The sequence below is a fragment of the Trachypithecus francoisi genome, unplaced genomic scaffold, assembly GCF_009764315.1.
Source record: "Trachypithecus francoisi isolate TF-2019V2 unplaced genomic scaffold, Tfra_2.0 Lachesis_group3, whole genome shotgun sequence".
Classification (NCBI taxonomy): domain Eukaryota; kingdom Metazoa; phylum Chordata; class Mammalia; order Primates; family Cercopithecidae; genus Trachypithecus; species Trachypithecus francoisi.
Genome location: NW_022681468.1, coordinates 162625344 through 162648598, shown reverse-complemented (window position 1 = coordinate 162648598; position 23255 = coordinate 162625344). Strand labels below are relative to the sequence as shown.

The window sequence follows — 23255 nt, the reverse complement described above, 5'->3', positions numbered from 1 at the left end:
AAGTGCAGAGGTGGAATAGGATCTCCTTCTGATGGGCTTCTCCCTCTCCACCGACACACTCTAAGCTCCCTGAGAAGGCCTGACGTTGGTGTGGAAACCATATCTTCATACTTTTGTGGGTCACAACCAAATTTATACATGAACAAGACAAAAGATCATTTCTGTTTCTTTTATGAAATAGAATAATTGTACGCTTTTTCTGTTACCAAATTCAAATTCACTTAACTGTAGGAATTTAAAAATTTATGAAGTTAATCATGAATGCACTCCAACCTCTTTTCTTCTAACTCAGCTGTAGAATTTCAGAGATAAGGATGTTCATCCTCAATCAGGGGATTGGCCCTTTCTTTCTCCTGCTCCATTCTCATGCAGGAGTGACTCGTATGCACAAAGGACTATGTTAGTGAAGAGAGGCTGATGCTCACGTGAGGGTCAGATGCCTCTATGCAGTTCACAGTTAAATATGAAATTGAACGTCAGCAAGCAGTTTGGTACAAAATGCGATATCCCTATAAATAGTTGGCATTTATTGAGGACTCACTATTGCCACAGAGACTTTCTAAGTATATTTATTAATTATTTACTAATTATACTCATAGGGTAGGGTTTCTCAACTTCAATAAGACTGACACTTTGGGCTGTGTATTGTAGCGTGTTTAGCAGCATCCCTGGCCTCTTTCCACTAAATGCTAGTAAGATCCTCCCAAGTCATGAAACCAAAACTGTTTCTGTACATTGCCAAATGTCCCCCGGGAGTTAAAACCACTATGCCATCACCCCAGGTGAGAAACCACTGCCCTATGACTGTTCCATGAAACATGAAATGGTTGGCAGGAAAGTAGGCCTGGAAAAGTTATTTGGACCTAAGCTATGAACTGGGAGAAATGTTCCCAATGTCTTTGAACGCAATAGTATATGTTGGGAAGCCCTCCAGGGAAATTAAGGGGGCAAATTCTGCTTAAGAAAGAATTCTGGAAGTGACATCTGCAAGATGTCAGAATAGGAAGTGCCAGCCCTTGTTCCCCTCAGAAACACTGATTTAATAACCACCCATAGATAAAATTACTTTTCTGAGAGTTCTGGACTCCAAGAGAGAGTATTCAACACCCTGATGGGGCACAGAAATGAGAAAAGACACATTGAAAAGGGTAAGAATATTCTTACTTTACCCAACCAACCCTCCTCCAGGCCAGTAGAATGCAGCACCAAGAGAGATCTCCTTGGCCCATAAGTTCTCCCATGGGGGAAAGAGAGCATGCAGTGAGCATCTGACTCTTCTGTAGCCTTTTGGTTTACTGCCTGAGAGGCTCACTTCTGTTATGTCTCACCCAGAACACTGAGTAAATCAGAAAGGCTAGATTGCCTGGGGGCTGCTAAGAACAACAAAAATAGATGAGGGCTCTCAAACAACCAGCATGCAGACCTCAACAGCATGCTCGTGGCGCACAGCAGCAGGCCACCTGCCCATGGATCCCAGCAGTAAGCCTGCTTACCCACTGACCCCAGCAGTTGGCCAGCGTATAGATCCCACCAGCCAGCCCACTCAGAACCTCTGGCCAGCCTGACTGGTGAAGGGCTTTCCCTGCTGAAGCCAGCCTGTAAAGATTAAAAGAGATGACTCTTCCTTCAAAAGTACAGGCACCAGTGTAAAGCCATAGGGATCACAAAGAATCAGGAAAATACAATGATGCCGAAAGAACACAATAAAACCAGTAACTGATCTTTAAAAAGATGGAGACCTAAGAACTGCCTGGAAAAGAATTCAAAATAAGTGTCTTCAATAATCTCAGTGAGCTATTAGAGAACACAGAAAGAAAGCCACATGATATCATGAAAACAATACATGAACAAAATGAGAACTTCAACAGAGACATAGAGATGATAAAAGAAAATAAATTTTGGAGCTGAAGGACACAATGACTGAACTGAAAAATTTCAGAGGAAACTTCAACAGCAGACTTGATCAGGTAGAAGAAGAAGCATCAGTGTGCAAAAAGAGAGATCTTTTGAAATTATCCAGTCAGAGGAACAACAACAACAAAAAAAGAAACAATTTTTTAAAAGTAAGGAGAACTTACAGAACTTATGAGACATCATTAAAGGTACCAATATATGCTTTACGGGATTTCTACAAAGAGAAGAGGAAGAGAAAGTGGTAGGAAACTTAGTTAAGGAATTAATGGCTGAAAAGTTCCCACATCTGGGAAGGCAAATAGACATCCAGTTTCATGAAGCCCAAATAACCCCAATTACCCAATTAGAAGAGTAAAAAGAAAAAGGAATTTAAAAAAAGAATGAATAAGGCCTACAAGAATTGTGGGGCACCATCAAGTGAACTAATTTCCACATAATAGACATTCCCAAAGGAGACAAAAGAGAAAAGGGCCTAGAAAGCATACATAAATAAATAATGGCTAAAATGTTTCCAAATCTGAAAAAAAATGACACCATCCAGGTATAAGAAGCTCAGAAGTTACCAATAAAATTCAGCCCAAAGAGGAAATCCTAAAGGCACATTATAATCAAATTTACAAAAATCAGACAAAGAATGCTCAAAGCAGCAAGAGAAACAAAACATACCAAATGCAAGAGAAACTCAATACAGCTTTCAGTGGATTTCTCAGCAGAAACCTTACAGGCAAGGACAGAGTGGAATGCTGTATTTGAAGTACCAAAGGAAAAAATTACCAACCAAGCATACTGTGCCCAGCATAGCTATTCTTCAAACACTAAAGAAAGACAGACTTTCCCACACAAACAGAAGCAGAAGGAATTCATCATCACCAAATCTGTGTTACAAGAAATGCCAAAGTTGTACACATGGTAAACACAAAGCAAAAACCTGTAATAGATACACTATAAATAAATGGCACAGAATCAAAACACACCACTAGAAAAAAATCACTTAACCATGAAGGAAGACAGTAACAGAGGGAAAAAAGAAGAAAAGATCTAAAAAACAACCAGAAAACAAATAAAACAGTGGTAACAGACCCTAACCTATCAATAATAATCTTGAATATAAATGGATTAAATTATCCAGTTAAAAGACAAAGAATGACTGAATGGATAAAAGCAAGACCCATGGCCGGGCAAGGTGGCTCACGCCTGTAATCCCAGCACTTTGGAAGCCCAAGGTGGGCGGATCACAAGGTCAGGAGTTTGAGACCAGCCTGGCCAACATGGTGAAACTCCCATCTCTACTAAAAATACAAAAATTAGCCAGGCATGGTGGCATGCACCTGTAATCCCAGCTACTCAGGAGCTGAGGCAGGAGAATGACTTGAAGCCAGGAGGCAAAGGTTGCAGTGAGCCAAGATCATGCCACTGCATACCAAGCCTGGGCGACAGAGCGAGACTTCGTCTCAAACAAACAAACAACAACAACAACAAAAAACAAGACCCAGCTATATACTATCTACAAGAAACTCATTTCACCTAAACCTGTGTGATACAGCAAAAGCATCTCAAAGAGGGAAGTTCATAGCAACAAATGCCAACATAAAAAGGTAGAACCAGTGGAGGAACGTGGAACCATGGCCACTATGGTTGCTGTTTGCAGTGGTCTGGGGAGGAAGAAGTTGACACACCTCGTAATGGCTGCTGTTAGCCTTACGCATCCCAGGACTCACATGGTGCTATGGAGAAGAGGTTGTTTACAATATAAACAGATATCCACCAACGAGGACTTGCCCATTCCAATGGAAAATTCTTATAAAGAAGCCCTTAAGAAATGTATCTTGGCCGGGCGCGGTGGCTCAAGCCTGTAATCCCAGCACTTTGGGAGGCCGAGACGGGCGGATCACGAGGTCAGGAGATCGAGACCATCCTGGCGAACACAGTGAAACCCCGTCTCTACTAAAAATACAAAAAACTAGCCGGGCGAGGTGGCGGGCGCCTGTAGTCCCAGCTTCTCGGGAGGCTGAGGCAGGAGAATGGCGTAAACCCGGGAGGCGGAGCTTGCAGTGAGCTGAGATCTGGCCACTGCACTCCAGCCTGGGCCACAGAGCAAGACTCCGTCTCAAAAAAAAAAAAAAAAAAAAAAAAAAAGAAATGTATCTTGTGTGGAAAGCATGTAAGATGTTACGAATGTACAGCTTTTGTCCCAGTTTATTTCTCCATTTATTGGATACATTCTTGGAAGGCACAAAACAGGTCTTTGTGGGAAGAAACAGAAAGAAATCACAAAAGCAATTAAGAGACCTCAAATAATAGGGTTTATGCCAGTTACAAACAAGGATGCTGCATATCTCAAGGATCCTACAGTTTGTAACATCAGATATCAGGAGTAAATTATACCATGTTACCACCAATAAACTTATTTTACAGTTAAAAAAAAAAAAGGTAGAAAGACTTCAAATAACCCAATGACACACCTCAAAGAACTAGAAGGAAAAAAATAGTAAAGATTAGAGCAGAAACAAATTAAATTGAAACCAAAGAAAACCATATAAAAGATCATTGTTGTTTCATTTTGTTTTGTGTTTTAGTTTAGAGAGTTTATTCAAGCACAAAGATTTAGGACTGTAACCCAGGACATGCTTCCAAGTTGTCTTGGGGAGTGCTCCAGAGAACAAGCAACAGACCCAGGTTTTTAAAGAAAACAAAGGATGAATTAGGAGAATGGGCGATTACCAAAGTTGTTCGTCAGCAATTCTCATTGGTTTACGAAAATGACATTGGTTAATGATTGGCTATCCACTGTTCAACGATAGTGTGTATGGCATTGCATAGCTACTTGCTGTCAGTTAGTCTAAAGCCCACATAGCAGGTGGCTTCAAGAGGTAATTATCTCACTCAAGGGGTAGTGAGACTTGACTGCTGTTGCATTTTAAATGCTTTTCTCAGCCTAAAAATTTAAAGATTTCTCCTTTCTCCCTTTTGAGCAAAATCTTTCTTTTTGAAAGAACTGATCAAAATCTGAGTGTCAGAAAGCTCACTTCTGAGAGTCCTGTCTCACACTGAGAAGGGAAGGAGGACAAGTCTCAGTGAGGAATTTTTATTTTAAGAGCACTCAAAAGTAAAATTAGGATGGCATCACAGAGTGGCATAGAATGAGACCTCAGTAAGATCCTTGATTTATCACCTGTTGAATCATCTCTAGTCTTTGGAAATGCCATCATTTCAGTTTTCTTGGAAGAAGTAATATATAAGGATTATAAACAAAAAGAGAATTTATATGAAATAATGAAAAAAACAAAACAACCAGTTTCATTAGGGAGCCAACTGAAAACATCATGAAGAAAATTAAATCCAGGTTCTTCTTTAGAGATTTGTTGTAGCCAAGAAATAATTCAGAGCTTAGTCCAAATTGTAGGAAAATAATAAAAACTCAGAAACAGTGGTCAGGGCTAGAATCTAATAAAAAAATGTATATCGTTTCCTGTGAAACAGTTTTTCTTTCTCTAGTTCCCCGTTTTTTACCAAAGGTAAATGTTAGTAGGACCAACTGACTTCTAAAATAAGTGTCCACATGACATTTGACCTGCTTATTTGTATGAAATGCAACAAGAACAGTGATTAGCCCTAATGACAGCTTTGTAAGTTGGCTTTACTGGAGCTTTTTTGTAACAAATTTCAGATTAGACTTTCAAAGCCTCTTGAGGCTGGGAAGCCAAGCCATGAATTCACCATTAGACTTTGCTATAATACTTATACAAACTGGGTGAATTCCTGCCTTCTCAAGGTCCCTAATTATCCTGAGGTTCCTGGGCCTGTCAGAATTTGATCTTCTTTTCTTACTGTAAGGTCAGGAACCTTGTAAAAGAACCATGTAGACAAGGTACCAGGCCAGTCTTTCTCTAAGTCGATTGGTCTTATAAAGCCAATTTCATTCCCTCAAGGCAGTCTGGGCATCTCTGAAAATGTGACATTCCAGTCATTATGTTGTGGAAGACAGATTCTTATTGAACTTATGAAAATATTTATTGCCATAAAATAAGAACATTCAAATAGTTTCCAAATTTTGGAGAAATCAGGTCGAAAGAAAGGCAAATGTTTTAATTTTGCTCATAAAACTCTACCCAATTGCTATAAGCTATAAATACCTCAAAAAGAAAAAAAAAAGTTTGGCTCTGAAAACAAAATAGAAAAAGAATTAGTAATGTTTCAACCAAAAAAGTCATAAAAAGCATCAGTTTTCTATCAGTTCAGTCCCATGTAATTAACTTTTGGTCTGCTTGATGTTGGGTTAGCAATCCTCATGAGAACATCAACTTTTTATCATTATTATTATTATTATTATTACTATTATTTTGAGACAGAGTCTTGCTCTGTGGTCCAGGCTGGAGTACAGTGGCACAATCTCAGCTCACCTCAGCTCAATCTCCACCTCCTGGGCTCAAGTAATTCTCCCCCCTCCGCCTCCTGAGTAACTGGGACTACAGGCATGGGACGACGTACCTGGCTAATTTTTCTACTTTTAGTAGAGATAGGGTTTTGCCATGTTGCCCAAGCTGGTCTTCAACGCCTGGGCTCAAGCGATCCACCAGCCTTTGCCTTCCAAAGTCCTAGGATTACTGGCATGGGCCACCATGCCAGGCCCACATCAGCTTTGTAACTGAAGTCCTGAAAGTCTTTACCTATTCCCATGGTATTATCTTGAAAGTTAAGAGAAATCTGTGTTCACAAGTACTTGTCAATATTCTTTCTATGAATTTCCTTTTGCTGACTTGTCAGATTCTGGGTTCTCTTCACTGCAGCTTCAAGCAGAATGGCTTTGGTGTCCTACTCACAGTGCCAAAACTAGAGGGTCCAAGGGAAAGTGTCCCCTTTGCCTCCTGAAAGGTTACAAAAGCTACTGCAACCTTCAACAGGTTCAGCTGGACAAAAACAGTCCATGCCCATACCAGGATGCCAGCTGTCAGTGAAGCAGCAGGAGTCAATGGAAGCCTGCTTCAGGTCCCATCTTGGTCACCCAAAGGTAACTTATGTTTACTGATTTATTAAAAAGGATATTAAAAAGACACGGATGAAAAAGTGCATAAGATGGGTCTGACAGAAGTGATTCAGAGCTTCCACGCCCTCCCTGGGCATGCCACTCTCTGGGAACCTCTATGTGTTCAGCTCTCCAGAAACTCAAAAATTTGTTTTTGTGTTTTGTTTTGTTTTGTTTTGAAAAGATAAACAAAATCACCAAACCTTTAGCTAAGTAAAAAACAAACAAACCAAAAAAACAAAATAAGAGAGAACCAAATAAATTAAAACAAAAATGAAAAGGAGACATTACTACTGATACCACAGAAACACAAAGGATCATTAAAGACTATTATGAACAACTATATGCCAACAAATAGGAAAATCTGAAAGAAATAAATATATTTCTGCACACATATAACCTACCAAGACTGAACCATGAAGAAACAGAAAATATGAACAGACCAATAACAAGTAATGACATTGAAGTACCAATAAAAACTCTCCATTAAAAAAAAAAAAGTCCAGGACCTGACAACTTTGGTGCTGAATTCTACTAAACACTTAACTAGTACCAATCCTACGCAAACAATTCCAAAAAATTGAAGAGAAAGGAATACGTCCAAAGTCCTTCTACAGCGTCAGCATTTCTGCAATACCAAATAAGGATACAAGAGAAAAGATAAGGATACAGCAAAAAAGATAAGGATAAGGATACACCAAAAAAGAAAACTACAGGCCAATATTCCTGATAAATATAGATACAAAAATTCTCCACACAATACTGGCAAGCCAAATTCAACAACACATTAAAAAGAACATTTATCATGATCAAGTGAGATTCATTCCAGGGATGCAAATATGGTTCAACATATACAAATCAACAAACATGATACATCACATTAACAAAATGAAGAGCAAAAGCCATATGATCATTTAAATAAATGCTGAAAAAACATTTTGTAAAATTTAACATTGTTTCATGATTAAAACTCTCAACAAGCTGTATATAGAAGAAACATATCGCAACACAATAAAAGCTATCTATGAAAAGTCTACAGCTAAAATCATACTGAATCATGAAAAAGGTGAAAGCCTTTCCTCTGAAATCTGTAACAAGACAAGAATGCCCATTTTCACTATTTTTATTCAATATAGTACTGGAAGTCCTAGCTAGAGTAATTAGGCAAGAGAAGGAAATAAAGGACATCCAATATCCTTAACAAGCATCAGTACAAAAATGCTCAACAAAATCCTGGCAAACTAAATCCAGCAGCAAATCAAAAAGCTTATGCACCATGATCAAGTAGGCCTCATCTCCAGGTTGCAAGGTTGGTTTGACATATGCAAATCAATAAATGTGATTCATCACGTAAACAGAACTATGGATAAAAACCACATGATTGTCTCAATAGATGCAGAAAAGGCATTAGATAAAATTCAAAATCCATTTATGTTAAGAAGTCTCAATAAACTAGGCATTGAAGGAACATACCTCAAAATAATAAGAGCAATCTATGCAAACCCACAGCCAACATCATGCTAAATTGACAAAAGCTGGAAGCATTCCCCTTGAAAACCAGCATAAGACAAGGATACCCTCCTTCACTACTCCTATTCAATACAGTATTGGAAGTTCTGGCTATAGCAATCAGGCAAGAGAAAGAAGAAAGGGCGTTCAAATAAAAATGAGAGGAAGTCAAGCTATTCCTATTCAAAAATGACATGGTCCTGTACTAGAAAACCTGAGTCTCAGCCCAAAAGCTTCTTAAACTGATAAACAGCTTAAGCAAAGTCTCAAGAAACAAAATTAATGTGCGAAAATCACTAATATTTTTATACATCAACAACAGTCAAGCCAAGAGCCAGATCAGGAATGAACTCCCATTCACGATTGCCACAAAAAACAATAAAATACCTAGGAATACAGCTACTAGGGAGGTGAAAGAGCTCTACAAAGAGAATTAGAAAACACTGCTCAAAGAAACCAGAGATGACACAAACAAATGGGAAAATATTCCTTGCTCATGGATAGAAAGAATCAGTATTGTGAAAATGGCCATACTGCCTGAAGCAATTTATAGGTTAAATGCTATTCCCATTAAACTACCACTGACATTCTTCACAGACCTAGAAAAAACTATGTTAAAATTCATATGGACCCAAAAAAGAGCCTGTATAGCCAAGGCAATCCTAAGTACAAAGAAACAAAGCTGGTGACATCACATTACCAGACTTCAAACTATACTACAGGGCTACAGTAATCAAAACAGCATGACACTGGTACAAAAACAGACACATAGACCAATGGAACAGAATACACAACCAGAAATAAGACCATACACTTACCACCTTCTGATTTTTTACAAAGCTGACAAAAACAAGCAATGGGGAAAGCATTCCTTATTCAATAAATGGTACTGGGATAACTAGCTGGCCATATGCAGAAGATTGAAATTGAACCCCTTCCTTACACCATATACAAAAATTAACTCAAGATGGATTAAAGACTTAAATGTAAAACCTCAAACTATAAAAATTCTGGAAGACAACTTAAGCAATACCATTCAGAACATAGGCATGGGCAAAAATTTCATGACAAAGACACCAAAAGCAATTGCAACAAAAGCAAAAATTGACAAATGGGATCTAATTCAACTAAAAAGCTTCTCCACAGCAAAAGAAACTATCAACTGAGTAAGCAAACAACCTACAGAATGGGAGGCAATTTTTGCCCACTATGCATCTGACAAATGCCTAATATCCAGCATCTATAAAGAACTTTACAAATTTACAAGAAAAAAACAACCCCATTATAAAAGTGGACAAACGACATGAACAGACATTTTTCAAAATAAAGCATTCATGTAGCCAACAATCATATAAAAAAAAAAGCTCAAAATCACTGGTCATTAGAGAAATACAAATCAAAACCACAATGAGATACCATCTAATACCAGTCAGAATGCTACAATTAAAAAGTTAAAAAATAACAGATGCTGGTCAAGTTGTGGAGAAAAAGCCTTGCTTATATACTCTTGGTGGGAGTGTAAATTAGTCTGGTTATTGTGGAAGACAGTGTGGTGATTCCTCAAAGACCTAAAGACAGAAATGCCATTTGACCCAGCAATCCTATTACTGGGTATACACCCAAAGGGATGTAAATCATTTTATTATAAAAACACATGCACATGTATGTTCACTGCAGTACTATTCACAATAATGAAGACATGGAATCAACCTAAATACCCAAGAATGATAGACTGGGTAAAGAAAATGTGGTACCTATACCCCATAGAATACTGTGCAGCCATAAAAAAAAGAATGAGATCATGTCCTTGGCAGGGACATGGATGGAGCTGGAGGCCATTATCCTTAGCAAACTAACACAGGAATAGAAAACCAAATACTGCATTTTCTCACGTATAAGTGGGAGCTAAATGATAACAGATGGACACATAGTGGGAAACAACACACACTGGGGCCTTTTGGAGGGTGGTGGTTGGGAGGAGGGGGAAGATCAAGAAAAACAACTAATAGGTACTAGGCTTAATATTTGGGTGATTGTTGGGGAACAGGCCCCCAAATCTGGCCATAAACGGGCCCCAAAACTGGCCATAAACAAAATCTCTGCAGCACTGTGACATGCTCGTGATGGCCATGATGCCCATGCTGAAGGTTGTGGGTTTACCAGAATGAGGGCAAGGAACACCTGGCCCACCCAGGGCAGAAAACTGCTTAAAGGCATTCCTAAGTCACAAACAATAGCATGAGTGATCTGTGCCTTAAGGACATGCTCCTGCTTCAGATAACTAGCCAGAGCCCATCCCTTTGTTTCCCGTAGGAATACTTTTAATAAATCTATAATCTATAGAGACAATGCTTATCACTGTCTTGCTGTAAGGAAATATGTGGGTAAATCTCTGTTCAAGGCTCTCAGCTCTGAAGGCTGCAAGACCCCTGATTTCCCACTGTACACGCTATATTTCTGTGTGTGTGTCTTTAATTCCTCTAGCGTCACTGAGTTAAGGTCTCCATGATCGAGCTGGTGTCTGGTCTCGGCAGGTAATGAAATAATCTGTACAGCAAACCCTCATGACATGTTTACCTATGTAACAAACCTGCACTTGCACCCCTGAACTTAAAATAAAAGTTAAAAAAAAAAAAAGGAAATAAAGGGCATCCAAATTGGAAAGGAAGAAGTCAAACCGTCCTTGTTCACAGGCGACATGATCCTATATTTAGAAAAACCTAAAAACTCCACCAAAAAACAACCGGAAGTGATAAATGAATTCAGTAAAGTGGCAGTATACAAAATCAGCACACAAAAATCAGTAACAGATTTATACACAAAGAGTGAGGAAAATGAAAAAGAAATCAGGAAAGCAATTCCATTTACAATAGCTACAAAAAATACCTAGAAATAAATTTAACCAAAGGAGTGAAAAATCTCTACAACAAAACCTATAAAACACTGATGAAAGAAATTAAAGAGGATATAAACACACATGTGAAAAGATATCCCATGCTCACAGATTGGAAGAACTAATATTGTTGAAATATTCATGCTACCTAAAGTGATCTACAGATTCAATGCAATATGTATGAAAATACAAATAGCATTTTATTTTATTTTTTTCTGAGACAGGGTCTCATTCTGTCACCCAGGCTGGAATGCAGTGGCATGACCACAGCTCACCGTAGCCTCAACCTCCCAGACTCAAGCAATCTTCCCACTCAGCCTCCCAAGTAGCTAGGACTGCAGGCAGGTGTCACCACACCCAGCTATTTTTTTAAATTTTTTGTAGAAACAGAGTTTTCACTATGTTGTCCAGGCTGGTCTCCAACTCCTGTCCTCAAGCAATCCTCCTGCCTGAGCCTCTCAAACTGCAGTGATTACATGTGTGAGCCACTGTCCCCAGCCAGCATTCTTTAAGAAACAGAAAAAACAATCCTACAATTTGTATAGACCCACAAAACACCTTGAACAACCAAAGCAATCCTGACCAGAAACAACAAATCTGGAATCACTATCTGACTTCAAAATATACTACAAAGCTATAGTAACCAAAATAGCATGGTACTGGCATGAAAACAGACACATAGACAATGGCACTGTGGAGAGAATCCAGAAATAAATTCACATATTTACAACCAACTCATTTTCAACAAAGGCACCAAGAGCATGCATTGGGAAAAGGACAGTGTCTTCAGTAAACGGTGCTGGGAAAACTGGATAGCCACATGCGGAGTAATGCAACTAGAACCCTATCTCTTATCACATACAAAAATCAAATCAAAATGGATTAAAAATGTAAATCTAAGACATGAAATTATAAATTTATTGAAACAAAGCATGGAAAAGAGATTCAGAATATATGTCTAGGCAAAGATTTTTTGGTAAGACCTCACAAGAGCAAGCAACACAAGTAAAAATAGGACAGGTGAGGTGGCTCGTGCCTGTAATCCCAGCACTTTGGGAGAACGAGGTGGGCAAATTGCTTTAACCTAGGAGTTTGAGATCAGCCTGGATGACATGGTGAAACCCCTTCTCAACAAAAAAATATATATAAATTAGCTGGGTGTGGGGCATGTGTTTATAGTCCCAGCTACTCAGGAGACTGAGGTGAGAGGATTAGTTGAGACCAGGAGGTTGAAGCTGCAGTGAGTTGTGATCACACCACTGCACTCCAGCTTGGGCAACAGAGTGAGAGACCCTGTCTCAGGAAAAAAAAAAAAGTAAAAATAGACAAATGGGATCATTCAAGCTAAAATTTCCACACAGCAATGAAAACAACCAACAGAGTGAAAAGCTAACCTACAGACGGGAGAAAATATGTGTAAACTATCCATCTGCCAAAGGATTAATAACCAGAATATTAAGGACCTCAACTCAACAGTGAAATTAAAATAATCTGATTTAAAAATGGGCAAATGATCCGAATACATATTTCACAAAAGAAGACAAATAATCAATAGGTATATGGAAAAAATGTTCAACATCACTAATCATCAGGGAAATACAATTCAAAGCCGAAATGAGACACCATCCCACCCTACTTTAAACGGCTATTATCAACAAGAAAAAAACAATAGCAAATGTTAGCAAAGGTGCAGAGGAAGGGAAATGCTAGCACACTGTTGGTGAGAATGTAAATTAGTACAGACACTAGGTAAACCATGTGACAGTTCCTCAAAAAGCAAATCGAGCAATCTCACTGCTGCGTATACCTCTACAAGAAAGGAAATCAGTATATGAAAGAGATATCTGCACTCTCGTGTTTATTGTAGCAGTGTTCACAATAGCCACGTTATGAATTCAACCTACGTGTCCATCAATGTGTGAATGAATAAAGAAAATGTGCCTTATACACAGACGGAATTCTACTCACCTTTAAAAACAAGGAAATTCTGTCATTTGCAGTAACAGATGGAACTGGAGGACATTATGTTAAGTGGCATAAGCAAGGAACAGAAAGACAAACATCACATGCTCTCAGTGACATATAGGAGCTAAAAACATTGAGCTCATGAAGGTAGAGAGTAGAATGATGATTACCAGAGGATGAGAAGGAGAAGGGGAAGGACGCAATTTTAAAAAGTCTGGTTAATGGGTACAAAATTCAATTACAACCAGGCGCAGTGGATATTGCCTGTAATCCCAGCACTCTGGGAGGCTGAGGTGGGAGAATTTCTGAGCCCAGGAGTTTGAGACCAGCATGGGCAATATAGCAAGACCTCATCTCTGCAAAAAATAAAAGTAAAAAACTAGCCAGGTACGGTGTTACATGCCTGTAATCCTAGCTACTTGGAAGGCTGAGGCAGGAGGCAGGAAGGAGGATTGTTTGAGCCCAGGAGTTTAAGGTTGCAGTGAGCAATGATCATAATACAGCACTCACAGACTGGGCAACAGAGTGAGACCCTGTCTCTAAAAAAAGAAAAATCAGTGGAGGGAGGTAGAAATTTTAAAAAGTAAAAATAGAAATCCAATTACATAGAAGGAAAAAGTTCTAGTGATCAACAGCACAGAAGGCTGACTGTAGTTCACAACTTTTTTTTTTTTTTTGAGACGGAGTCTCACTCTGTTGCCAGGCTGGAGTGCAGTGGCGCGATCTCGGCTCACTGCAACCTCTGCCTCCCGGGTTCAAGCGATTCTTCTGCCTCAGCCTCCTGAGTATCTGGGATTACAGGCACATGCCACCACGCCCAGCTAATTTTTGTATTTTTTAGTAGAGATGGAGTTTCACCATGTTGGCCAGAATGGTCTTGATCTCTTGACCTTGTGATCCACCCCACCTCGACCTCCCAAAGTACTGGTATTACAGACGTGAGCCACTGAGCCTGGCCCACAATAATTTATTTGTATGTTTTGAAACAGCTAGAAGAGAAGATCTGGAATGTTCCCAACACAAAGAAAGAATAAATGTTTGAGGTGATGGATATCCTATTACCCTGATTTGATCATTATACATTGCATATGTGTATCAAAATATCACATATAACCCATAATTACATATAATTATTATGTATAAATGAAAAACAAAGAATTTGGAAGATATCTCAAGACAAATGAAAACAAAAACACAATGTATTAAAACTTATGGGATAAACCAAAAGCATTATGAAGAGGGAAGTTTATGACAATAAATGTCCATAAAGCAATAAAAAAGAACAAATATCTCAAATAAACAACCCAACTTTACGTTCAAAGAACTAGAAATAGAGGAACAAACGAGGCCCAAAGTTAGCAAAAGGAAGCAAACAATAAAGATGAAAGCAGAAATAAATAAAATAGAGAATAGAAAAATACCAGATAAAAATTTAAAAGACTATGAGTTGGTTTTTTTAAAAGATAAACAAAATCAACAACTCCTTGACTAGACTAAGAAAAAAATAGAGAAGACTGAATAATATCAGAAAGAGGAGACATTAAAACTGATACCACAGAAATAAATCGAAAGATACTACTATGAACAGTTCTATGCCAACCAATTTGATAACCCAGAATAAAAGGATAAATTCCTAGGAACATACAACCTAAGAAGACTGAAATCAACAAGAAATAGAAAGCCTGAACAGACCGATAGCAAACAAGGAGATTGAATCAGTAATAATAATAATTTGGAAAACCTTCCAACAGAGAAAAGCCCAGGACCAGATGGCTTCACAAATAAATTTTACCAAACAGTCAAAGAAGAACTAACCCCAATTCTTATTAAACTATTTTTTAAAAAATGGAAGAAGAGGGAACACGCTCAAATGCATTTTATGAGGCAAATAATCATCCCGATTCCAGTGCAGACAAAGACAACACAAGAAAACAAAACTCCAGGTCAATATCGTGTGAACACTGATGCAAAAATCTTCAATAAAATGTCACCAAACTGAATTTAACTACATATTAAAAGGATCATACACCATAATCAAGTGAGATTTATCCCTGGGAGAAAGAATGGCCCAACATACGCAAATCAATCAATGTGATATTGATTACTGACAAAATGAATGGTAAAAATCACGTGATTGTCTCAGAAACGCAGAAAAAATATTTGAAAAAAATTCAATATTTTTCATTATATAAACCCTCAACAAATTAGGTATGGAAGGAACTTACCTCAACACAACAAAAGTTAGTTATGAAAAGTCTATAGCTAACATTATACTCAGTGGTGAAATACTGAAAGTTTTTCCAGTAAAATCTGGACCAGGCAAGGATGCCCACTCTTGCCACTCCTCTTAAACACAGTACTGAGAATTCCTAGCCAGAGCATTTAGGCAAATAAATAAATAAAAGGCATCCAAATTGGAATGGCAGAAGTAAAATCATCTCTGCTTGCAGATGGCATGACCTTATATGTGGAAAACCCTAATAATTACACACAAACACACACACATACACACACAGAAAAACCATTACAACTAATAAACAAATTCAGTATACTTGCAGAATATAAATATATAAAATCAACATATAAAAATTAAGGCTAAAAATTTGTTGTTTTGATCAGTTTATATATATCATGTGAGAGAAGTATGATAGAATAATCAATAAAAGACATCAAGAAAAAAACAGTATTACAATAAAATTGTGTGGGAAAGTAGAAAAAATAAACATAGAAGGAAAAACCCAGTTTACAATTGTCAAAGGTTTTGTCTGTGTACTTTTTTTAAGGATGACAGTGTATTTCATATTACTAGAGCACTTAGATTATATTGTGTACATTTAGAGTATATACATTTACTATGTATCTAGAACACATATTAACATATATCGTTTATATGTAAACACACATACACACAGAGAGACAGTAATACTGTTTCCAGTTTTTACTTTTAACAAAATTGAACCAAGTAGTCAGACTGAAAATGATTTGTAATGGATTATTATGTAATTTGGGGCATATAACTCCAAAGACATCTAAAGTATTGAATATCATCATAACATACATGTTATATATATACACACATATACAGTATATGTTATATATACATATACACCTATATACATATATCACATATTGTGGTAACATATACTCTGTGTATGTGTGTATATATATGTAAAAAACAAATACTATATGTATATATATTGTGTGTATATAAATACATATATAGTTAAGGGTCAATGTTTCCAATATACCAAAAATTACATTCTTTTCAGATATTTAAACTTGGGGTGAAACACGTCAACAGCCATCTTTGGGATGTGTAAAAAGGTATACAGTTTTTCAGTATATTCCTGTAACTATGATGTTTAATTTGAGTGGGCATGTTTTTCTGACATACAGAGGTGTACATCTTCTCTATGGTTGAATCCCATGTTTCTTTGTGCCGTTACTTTCGCTGCCTTGGTGCTTAGCCCTTCCTCATTCAGTTCTATCTTCTAGGGGTTTTAGTAGCTCCTTGAGAGTGTATTTTAACAGAACAATCTCTGACGTCTCTCACTGATCCCATTTCCTAGTAACATCAGCACTTACCTTTCTGAGACATTTCTCAATGTCTTTCCACCATGGACTGCAAGCCTTTGTGCTCTCCTTAAGAGAGTGTCCTGTGACTGTATACCATCTAGCATATTTTTAAGTTGATATTTAACATTTTTATCATACATTGAAATAGTTTCAGCATATGGCATATGTTGACATTACAAAAATTACATGCTCTTTTAAATGTGTCCGGTGGAATCTAAACAGCCTGAAAATTCTATGCCCACCATCCCCCAAATTTAAAAATGTGTGAATATGGCTGGGCGTGGTGGCGCACGCGGGTTATCCCAGCACTCTGAGAGGCCGAGGTAAGAGGACTGATTGAGCCCAGGGGCTCCAGAACAGCCTCGCAACACAACAAGACCTTGTCTCTACAAAAAAAATTGTTTTAATTAGCTGAGCATAGCAGAATGTGCCTATAGTCTTAGCTACTCAGGAGGCTGTGGTAGGAGGATTACTTGAGCCCAGGAGGCCAAGGAAGCAGTGAGCTAAGATCACATCACTGGACTCCAGACTAGGTGACAGATTAAGACCCTGTCTCAAAAAAAACAACAAAAAAAGGTTTGTGAACAATCTCCTCATTAAGTATCCATTTTTCTCCTGCAACTCCTGTTTTCATTCCTCTTCCTCCACAAAATTTTATTATAACAACTTCTTACGCTTAAACCTCTGCTGTACGTCATACTATCAGGTTTCTTGCTACAAAAGCTATGGATAAAAACTTAAAAATTTTAATTTTCTTCAACATGTCTCTAAATGTTAAATAAGTTTTTCCAGTTATTGTAAATGATTTATTCCAGTTATCATGGTTATTAACACTCAATTCATTAAGGTAAAATGACTACATTATAACTTGATAATTATTAATAGTGAAAACATACACTTAGCAGAAACACATCTTATAATGAGATAAATGATACCAAGACTGTTTTCAAATTACTTTATGTATCCATGGATGAATATTACTTATTGGTAGCATGAGATATGATTGGGTATCAGTTGGATTCCTATTTCTTATATAGGTAAGCATGGAGAAAAACTTTATATGAATAAACACATCTGAATGGAAAGTGTTTTACTGTAAAGATTCCACTCCTTCAGAGTTATATGCTGAAAATTACATGATGATCGATCATAAAAAATTTTTTTGAGACAGTCTTGCTCTGTCACCCAGGCTAGAGTGTAGTGGTACAACCATGGCTCACTGCAGCCTCAAACTTCTAAACGCAAGGGATCCTCCCACCTCAGCCTCCTGAGTAGCTGGGATCACAGACGTGTGCCACCACACCCAGTTAACTTTTATATTTAGTAGACACGGGGTCTCACTATGTTGCCCAGGCTGGTCTTGAAATCCTGGGCTCAACCAGTCCTCCCACCTCAACCCCCCAGAGTGCTGGGATTACAGGCATGAGCCACTGCGCCCGGCCTAAAAATTTTTAATGATCTAATCCATTAGTTTATAAATTGACTAGATCCTCCTTCAGTTCATGGAAAGCAAAGAACTAGAACAATCTGACTTGCCAGAAGATTAGTAACACAACCATTAGTCACTCACTTTCTCACACTTTCCCAACACTGCAAATATCCTCTGGTGGGCGGGCTGTGGCTATGGCCAGGGAGGCCTTCCTCCTCTGGGCTGATGCAATATTGCCTGGGTGGAAAGATCTGCTTGGGGGGGGAGCTGGGTGCTGTGGAGGAAGGCGGGGAAGAACTGTGTCTCCATCAGGGCCTGCCCAGGAAGATGGTGTTAGGTTCTGGAACACAGCTTGCTTAACACTGCCTGTGCCCTTGCAAACTTTGTGTCTTGCTGGGGTTTGTAGATCCCAGTCTGCGAATGGCAGCACTGTATAAATCCCAACTCCTCAAAGTGTTTTCTGTGTTTTTTTTTTTTTTTTTTTTGGCAGGGGTCTAATGTTTTATAATTTACTTATTCATATATTTAGCAAATTGTTACAAAGGTTCCTATACGCACCTGACCCACCCTTCAGCTGAGAGCCCCACTCATGCTTGGCACCCAGGAAACCGCAGGCCTGGCCTGGAAGCTCAGCAGCTGAGAGGCACATTGCAGGGGATGAAGAGCCAGGATAAACCAGCCTTGGGGGACCCTGAGGGCAAGAAACATGAGATGTCCTCCAGGGGAGAGAGGCAAGAAGCCACTGCAGGGAGGATCAGCCTGGAACCCAGATTGACAGCTCTTCCTTTCCAAACACAGCCCCCAAGAGATGGAGAACCCAGGTCACCCCATTTCCAGACAAACAAATGCCACTGCTTTTGTTCTTTCACAAATCTGGTTCCTTTGACAACTAAGCTAACTCCCCAGCAACTTGGGAGGCTGAGGTGGGAGGATCACTTGAGGCCAGAAGTTCAAGACCAGCCTGGGCAACATACTGAGACCCCCTAACTCTATAAAAAAAGAATATAATTACGTTACAGATCACATTTTAGTAAACTTGTTTTCAGCACAATGTCTAATTTTAAAAACAACAATGTGCTCTTAGTAGTCAGACTTGGACTATTGCTGTTGTTTAAAAAAATACACACACCTGGCTGGGCGCAGTGACTCACGCCTGTAATCCCAGTACTTTCGGAGACGGAGGCGGGTGGATCACAAGGTCAGGTGATCGAGACCATCCTGGCTAACACAGTGAAACCCCGTTTCTACTAAAAATACAACAAATTAGCCAGATGTGGTGGTGGGCGCCTTTAGCCCCAGCGACTCAGGAGACTGAGGCAGGAGAATGGCGTTAACCCAGGAGGTGGAGCTTGCAGTGAGCTAAGATAGTGCCACTGCACTCTAGCCTGGGCGACAGAGTGAGACTCCGTCTCAAAACAAAACAAAACAAATATACGCATACCTTTTTCTCAAAAAGAGATGATTCTGAAAGTTTTCTGGCAGGAAGCATCTCTAATGTAACTGGAGTTAATGAATGATGACTTAGGTAAAAGATACTTTCTACCCACACTGGCACGCCAGCCTCCTGGTCCGCCAGGGAGAGCTGTGGCCTGCAGCCCAGGAGTCCTGAGGGTGAGCTGGCCCAGGAGGACCACGTGGAAGGCTTCACGAGATTGCCTCAGATGGAACGGCACAGTATGGAAGGCAAGTCAGAGGAGGAGTGACCTTTGCTGTGGCTCTAAGGAGGACAGGGGAGGCCGAGAGCATGAAGAAGGGCTTGCAGTGGTCCCGACATTAAAAGCCTTGCTCATTATGGCGGTCACGAAGCTGTTTCTCAGCTTGTTTGGACTCTTGGTGGAGCACAGATATGACACCCTCACATCCTGAGGCTGGCATCTCAGGTTTTTTGGTGGCGAGTCCCCGAAGTCCCCTCGAGTGAGCCAATGGCAGGAGTCCATGGGATACCTGGCCAGGACCCACATCCCTGGAAGCTGGGCTGTGTAGGGCCCTAGTCTAAGATGTCTCCTCGACCAACCTCCAGCCAGGCTCCTTGGAGCCCTCTTCTCAACAAGGCCTCCACCCTGGCCTATAAAGATGTCAGCTAACACTAACACGGCATCTAGCAGCTCACGGCCACAGCCCTAGGATGACACCAGCCCCACTTATTTATAGTCCCTACCTCAGGAAACTCAAGGCTGCCAAAAAATTCCCTGTTCCAGCCAATACCTGCAGCTACGGCCCGTCTCCTGGCCTCTACGAGACATCAGGAGCTAACTTCAGTGCCAGTTAGCAGCCCAGTGGGCCAGCCCCTCCTTCCTGGGCTTTGCCATTTCTCACTTTGACTCCAGCAAGCCTTCCCTCACCCCTCCCTCTTCCCTTGGAAACATCCACTCACTTCTGTACACATCCAAGCTGACTTCAGTCCACACTGCAACCTCTTCCCCACTTCAACAATTATTGCTGTGGAAATCTCTCCTGACCCTCTCACTACTGCCTGGCTTTGTCTGTCTTTGACACTCTGGGTTTGGGTAGGACAGGGTGTGCCCGGCCACAGCTCCCTCCAGTGACTCCGGGCTGGCTGGCTTCCTGCCATGTGTGAGGTTTTGGAGTGGCGAGTTTGTTCTGCTTTGTTTCATAGTTTTCAGTCCCTCCCAATATCCCCTGACCTGTGGTCACCACAGTCAGCCCAGGCCAGCAACTGACCCTGGTTGGAGGTTAACACCATGGAGCCCCTCTCACGTGTGTGCCTGAGACCCTGCCCATGCCCCAGCAATGGCCACAGGCTTCTCACCTCCATTCAGCCCCCCTATTTGGATCCCTACCTTTAGCCAGCTAGCCAAGCCCTCATCGTAACCCAGTATTTGTATTCATTCTCCATAGGAATTTTGTCAAACGGGTCATGTGTTTCTTTTTACCCACCTCTTAGTGATTGGGCTTATGATCAGAATCTAGTGCTATTTTGTGGCCACCGGCCCCTCATTGGCCCCCTCCTCAAACCCATGCTGGATCTGGAGTGAAATGCCCTCAGGTTGACCCCTGCTCGGAGCCCAGGCCAGGTGAGACCGGCGGGTGGGCGCACTGGGAGATCACACCCTGGTTGCTGGAGGGAACCTTTGAGCTAGAGCAATATGCATCAGTGTGCACAGAGCCCTTCCTGGGCACCAGCACTGCAACTAGAGCTTTCTAAGAATTGTCTCACTCCACCCCCAAGAATTGTGTGGCTAGGGGGATATGCTCACCCACATTTTGCAGATGGCAGACAGTCTTGCAGAGCTGCCAGCATTCCTGAGGCTCACACAGCCAGCCGTGTTGGGGCAGATGCTCCAGCCTCTTGTCTGGCTCCATAGCTGGGTAGCGCCTTGCAGCACATTTCCAACCATTTCCTCATCGGGAGGTTTCCTAGTAAACCAACCTCCCTGCATATGTGGACACCGTGATGCATCAGCCCTGTCTGGTTCCTCCCAAGCTGAAGGCACTCAATCATGAACCGTCCTTGATGTGTCGGGGCATCTCATGCCGCACTGGGTTCCTATTTCCGTGTAAGCACATTTCGCCACCTAAACAATGCTTGTTTGTTATCTCATGGTTCTGGCGGATCAGGACTCCAGACAGCTTTGAGCCGAGTCCTCTGCTCAGAGTCTCCCAGGCTGAAATCCAGGCGTCAGCACAGGCTGCAGGCTCATCTGAGGCTGGGGATCCTCTTCCAGCTCACTAGTGTTTGGCAGGATCCAGCTGGGCTGTAACACTGAGGTCTGTATATTCTCGCTGGCTGTCAGCCAGGGGCCACTCCCAGCTCCTAGCGGCCACTCTCAGGTTTGGAGAGTGTCAATCAAAACATGACAGGGCAGTGGCTCACACCTGTACTCCCGATATTCACAGAGGCAGAGGCAGGAGGATTTGCTTGAGCCAGGAATTCTGGACCTGCTTGGGTGGTATAGTGAGACTCTGTCTCTACAAAAGGAAAAAAGAAAAAAGCAAAACATGGCAGCTGATTTCCTCAAGGCCAGCAGGAGGATGTCTATTGCCACCTCTCGTCTCCTTTAAGGGATCACCCAATTAGGTGAAGCCCAGTCGGGATTATCTCCTTTTTATTGACTCAAAGTGAACTAATCAGGGGCCTTCAGTTCCCTGTTTCACATTTGCAAAATCCCTTTTTGCCTGTTCACACCGAAACCGTGTTGTCTTCACAGGACTATCCCACACTCAAGGGGAGATGCTATTCAGAGCATGTACACGAGGGTGGGGACGTTGGGAGCCATCTTACAAGTCAGCCTACCGCACTCCCCATTATCAAGTTATCCCAGCCCCGCTTCCTGGGGCCAAACCTAATGCTGGAATTCCTCACTCCCTCCCTGGAACTTAGAATAGTGAACTTCACTCCCACTTAAAAAGAAGGACAGCTAAATGACGGCCCTGGTGTTGTAGAAACTTAGGAGACTGTATTGCCTTCGTGCACCAACCGGCGACAGAGGAATAAGTGAATCTGCCAGTCGAAGGGGTACACTCCACTGAGACTCATGGAGGACGGCACCCTCTCCCCACCCAGGCCCAGCTGCACATCGTTCTCACACTGTCGCTGTCAGACTGACCTCTGCCCATTCAAAGCATGGCACATAAGCTTGGGCATTGCTTGCTTCCTTGCGAGGGCTGAAGTGTGTCCAGACAGATGAGGCTTTGCTCAACACCTTGGCTCCAACCACGTCACATGGTTCCTCCTCCGCGGTCAGCATGGCAGACTGGCTGAGTTCCAAACGCCCCACGAATAAGGCAACGGAAAGGCAGACCTTCTGAGACAGAAGGAGACGGTGAGTTATCCCAGGGCGGCTCGTGTAATAGGTATGATCCATCCACAAGAGTGACTGTCCACCCCGAGAGAACAGACGGAAAGGATAAACAAGCCGGACTCGCAGCTTACTCCATTCCACGAGAACCCGCGAGACCTGCGCCCCGCCCGCCTGAGAGTTCCT

General features: G+C 40.9%; 1 protein-coding gene across 4 annotated transcripts; it reads left to right on the top strand.

The window, feature by feature from the left end:
• The first annotated feature begins 3536 nt into the window (after positions 1-3536).
• On the top strand, positions 3537-4292 carry LOC117070986 (28S ribosomal protein S18c, mitochondrial-like). Of its 4 annotated transcripts, none has more exons than XM_033190799.1 (2): positions 3537-3691; positions 4097-4292. In XM_033190799.1, exons 1-2 carry the CDS (start codon positions 3537-3539, stop codon positions 4290-4292), a joined length of 351 nt encoding a protein of 116 aa, XP_033046690.1. The 4 variants fall into 4 exon arrangements, with proteins under 4 accessions (XP_033046690.1, XP_033046688.1, XP_033046692.1 ...); XM_033190797.1 differs by having other exon boundaries at positions 3537-3753; positions 4081-4292; XM_033190801.1 differs by having other exon boundaries at positions 4155-4212.
• Positions 4293-23255: the final 18963 nt, after the last annotated feature.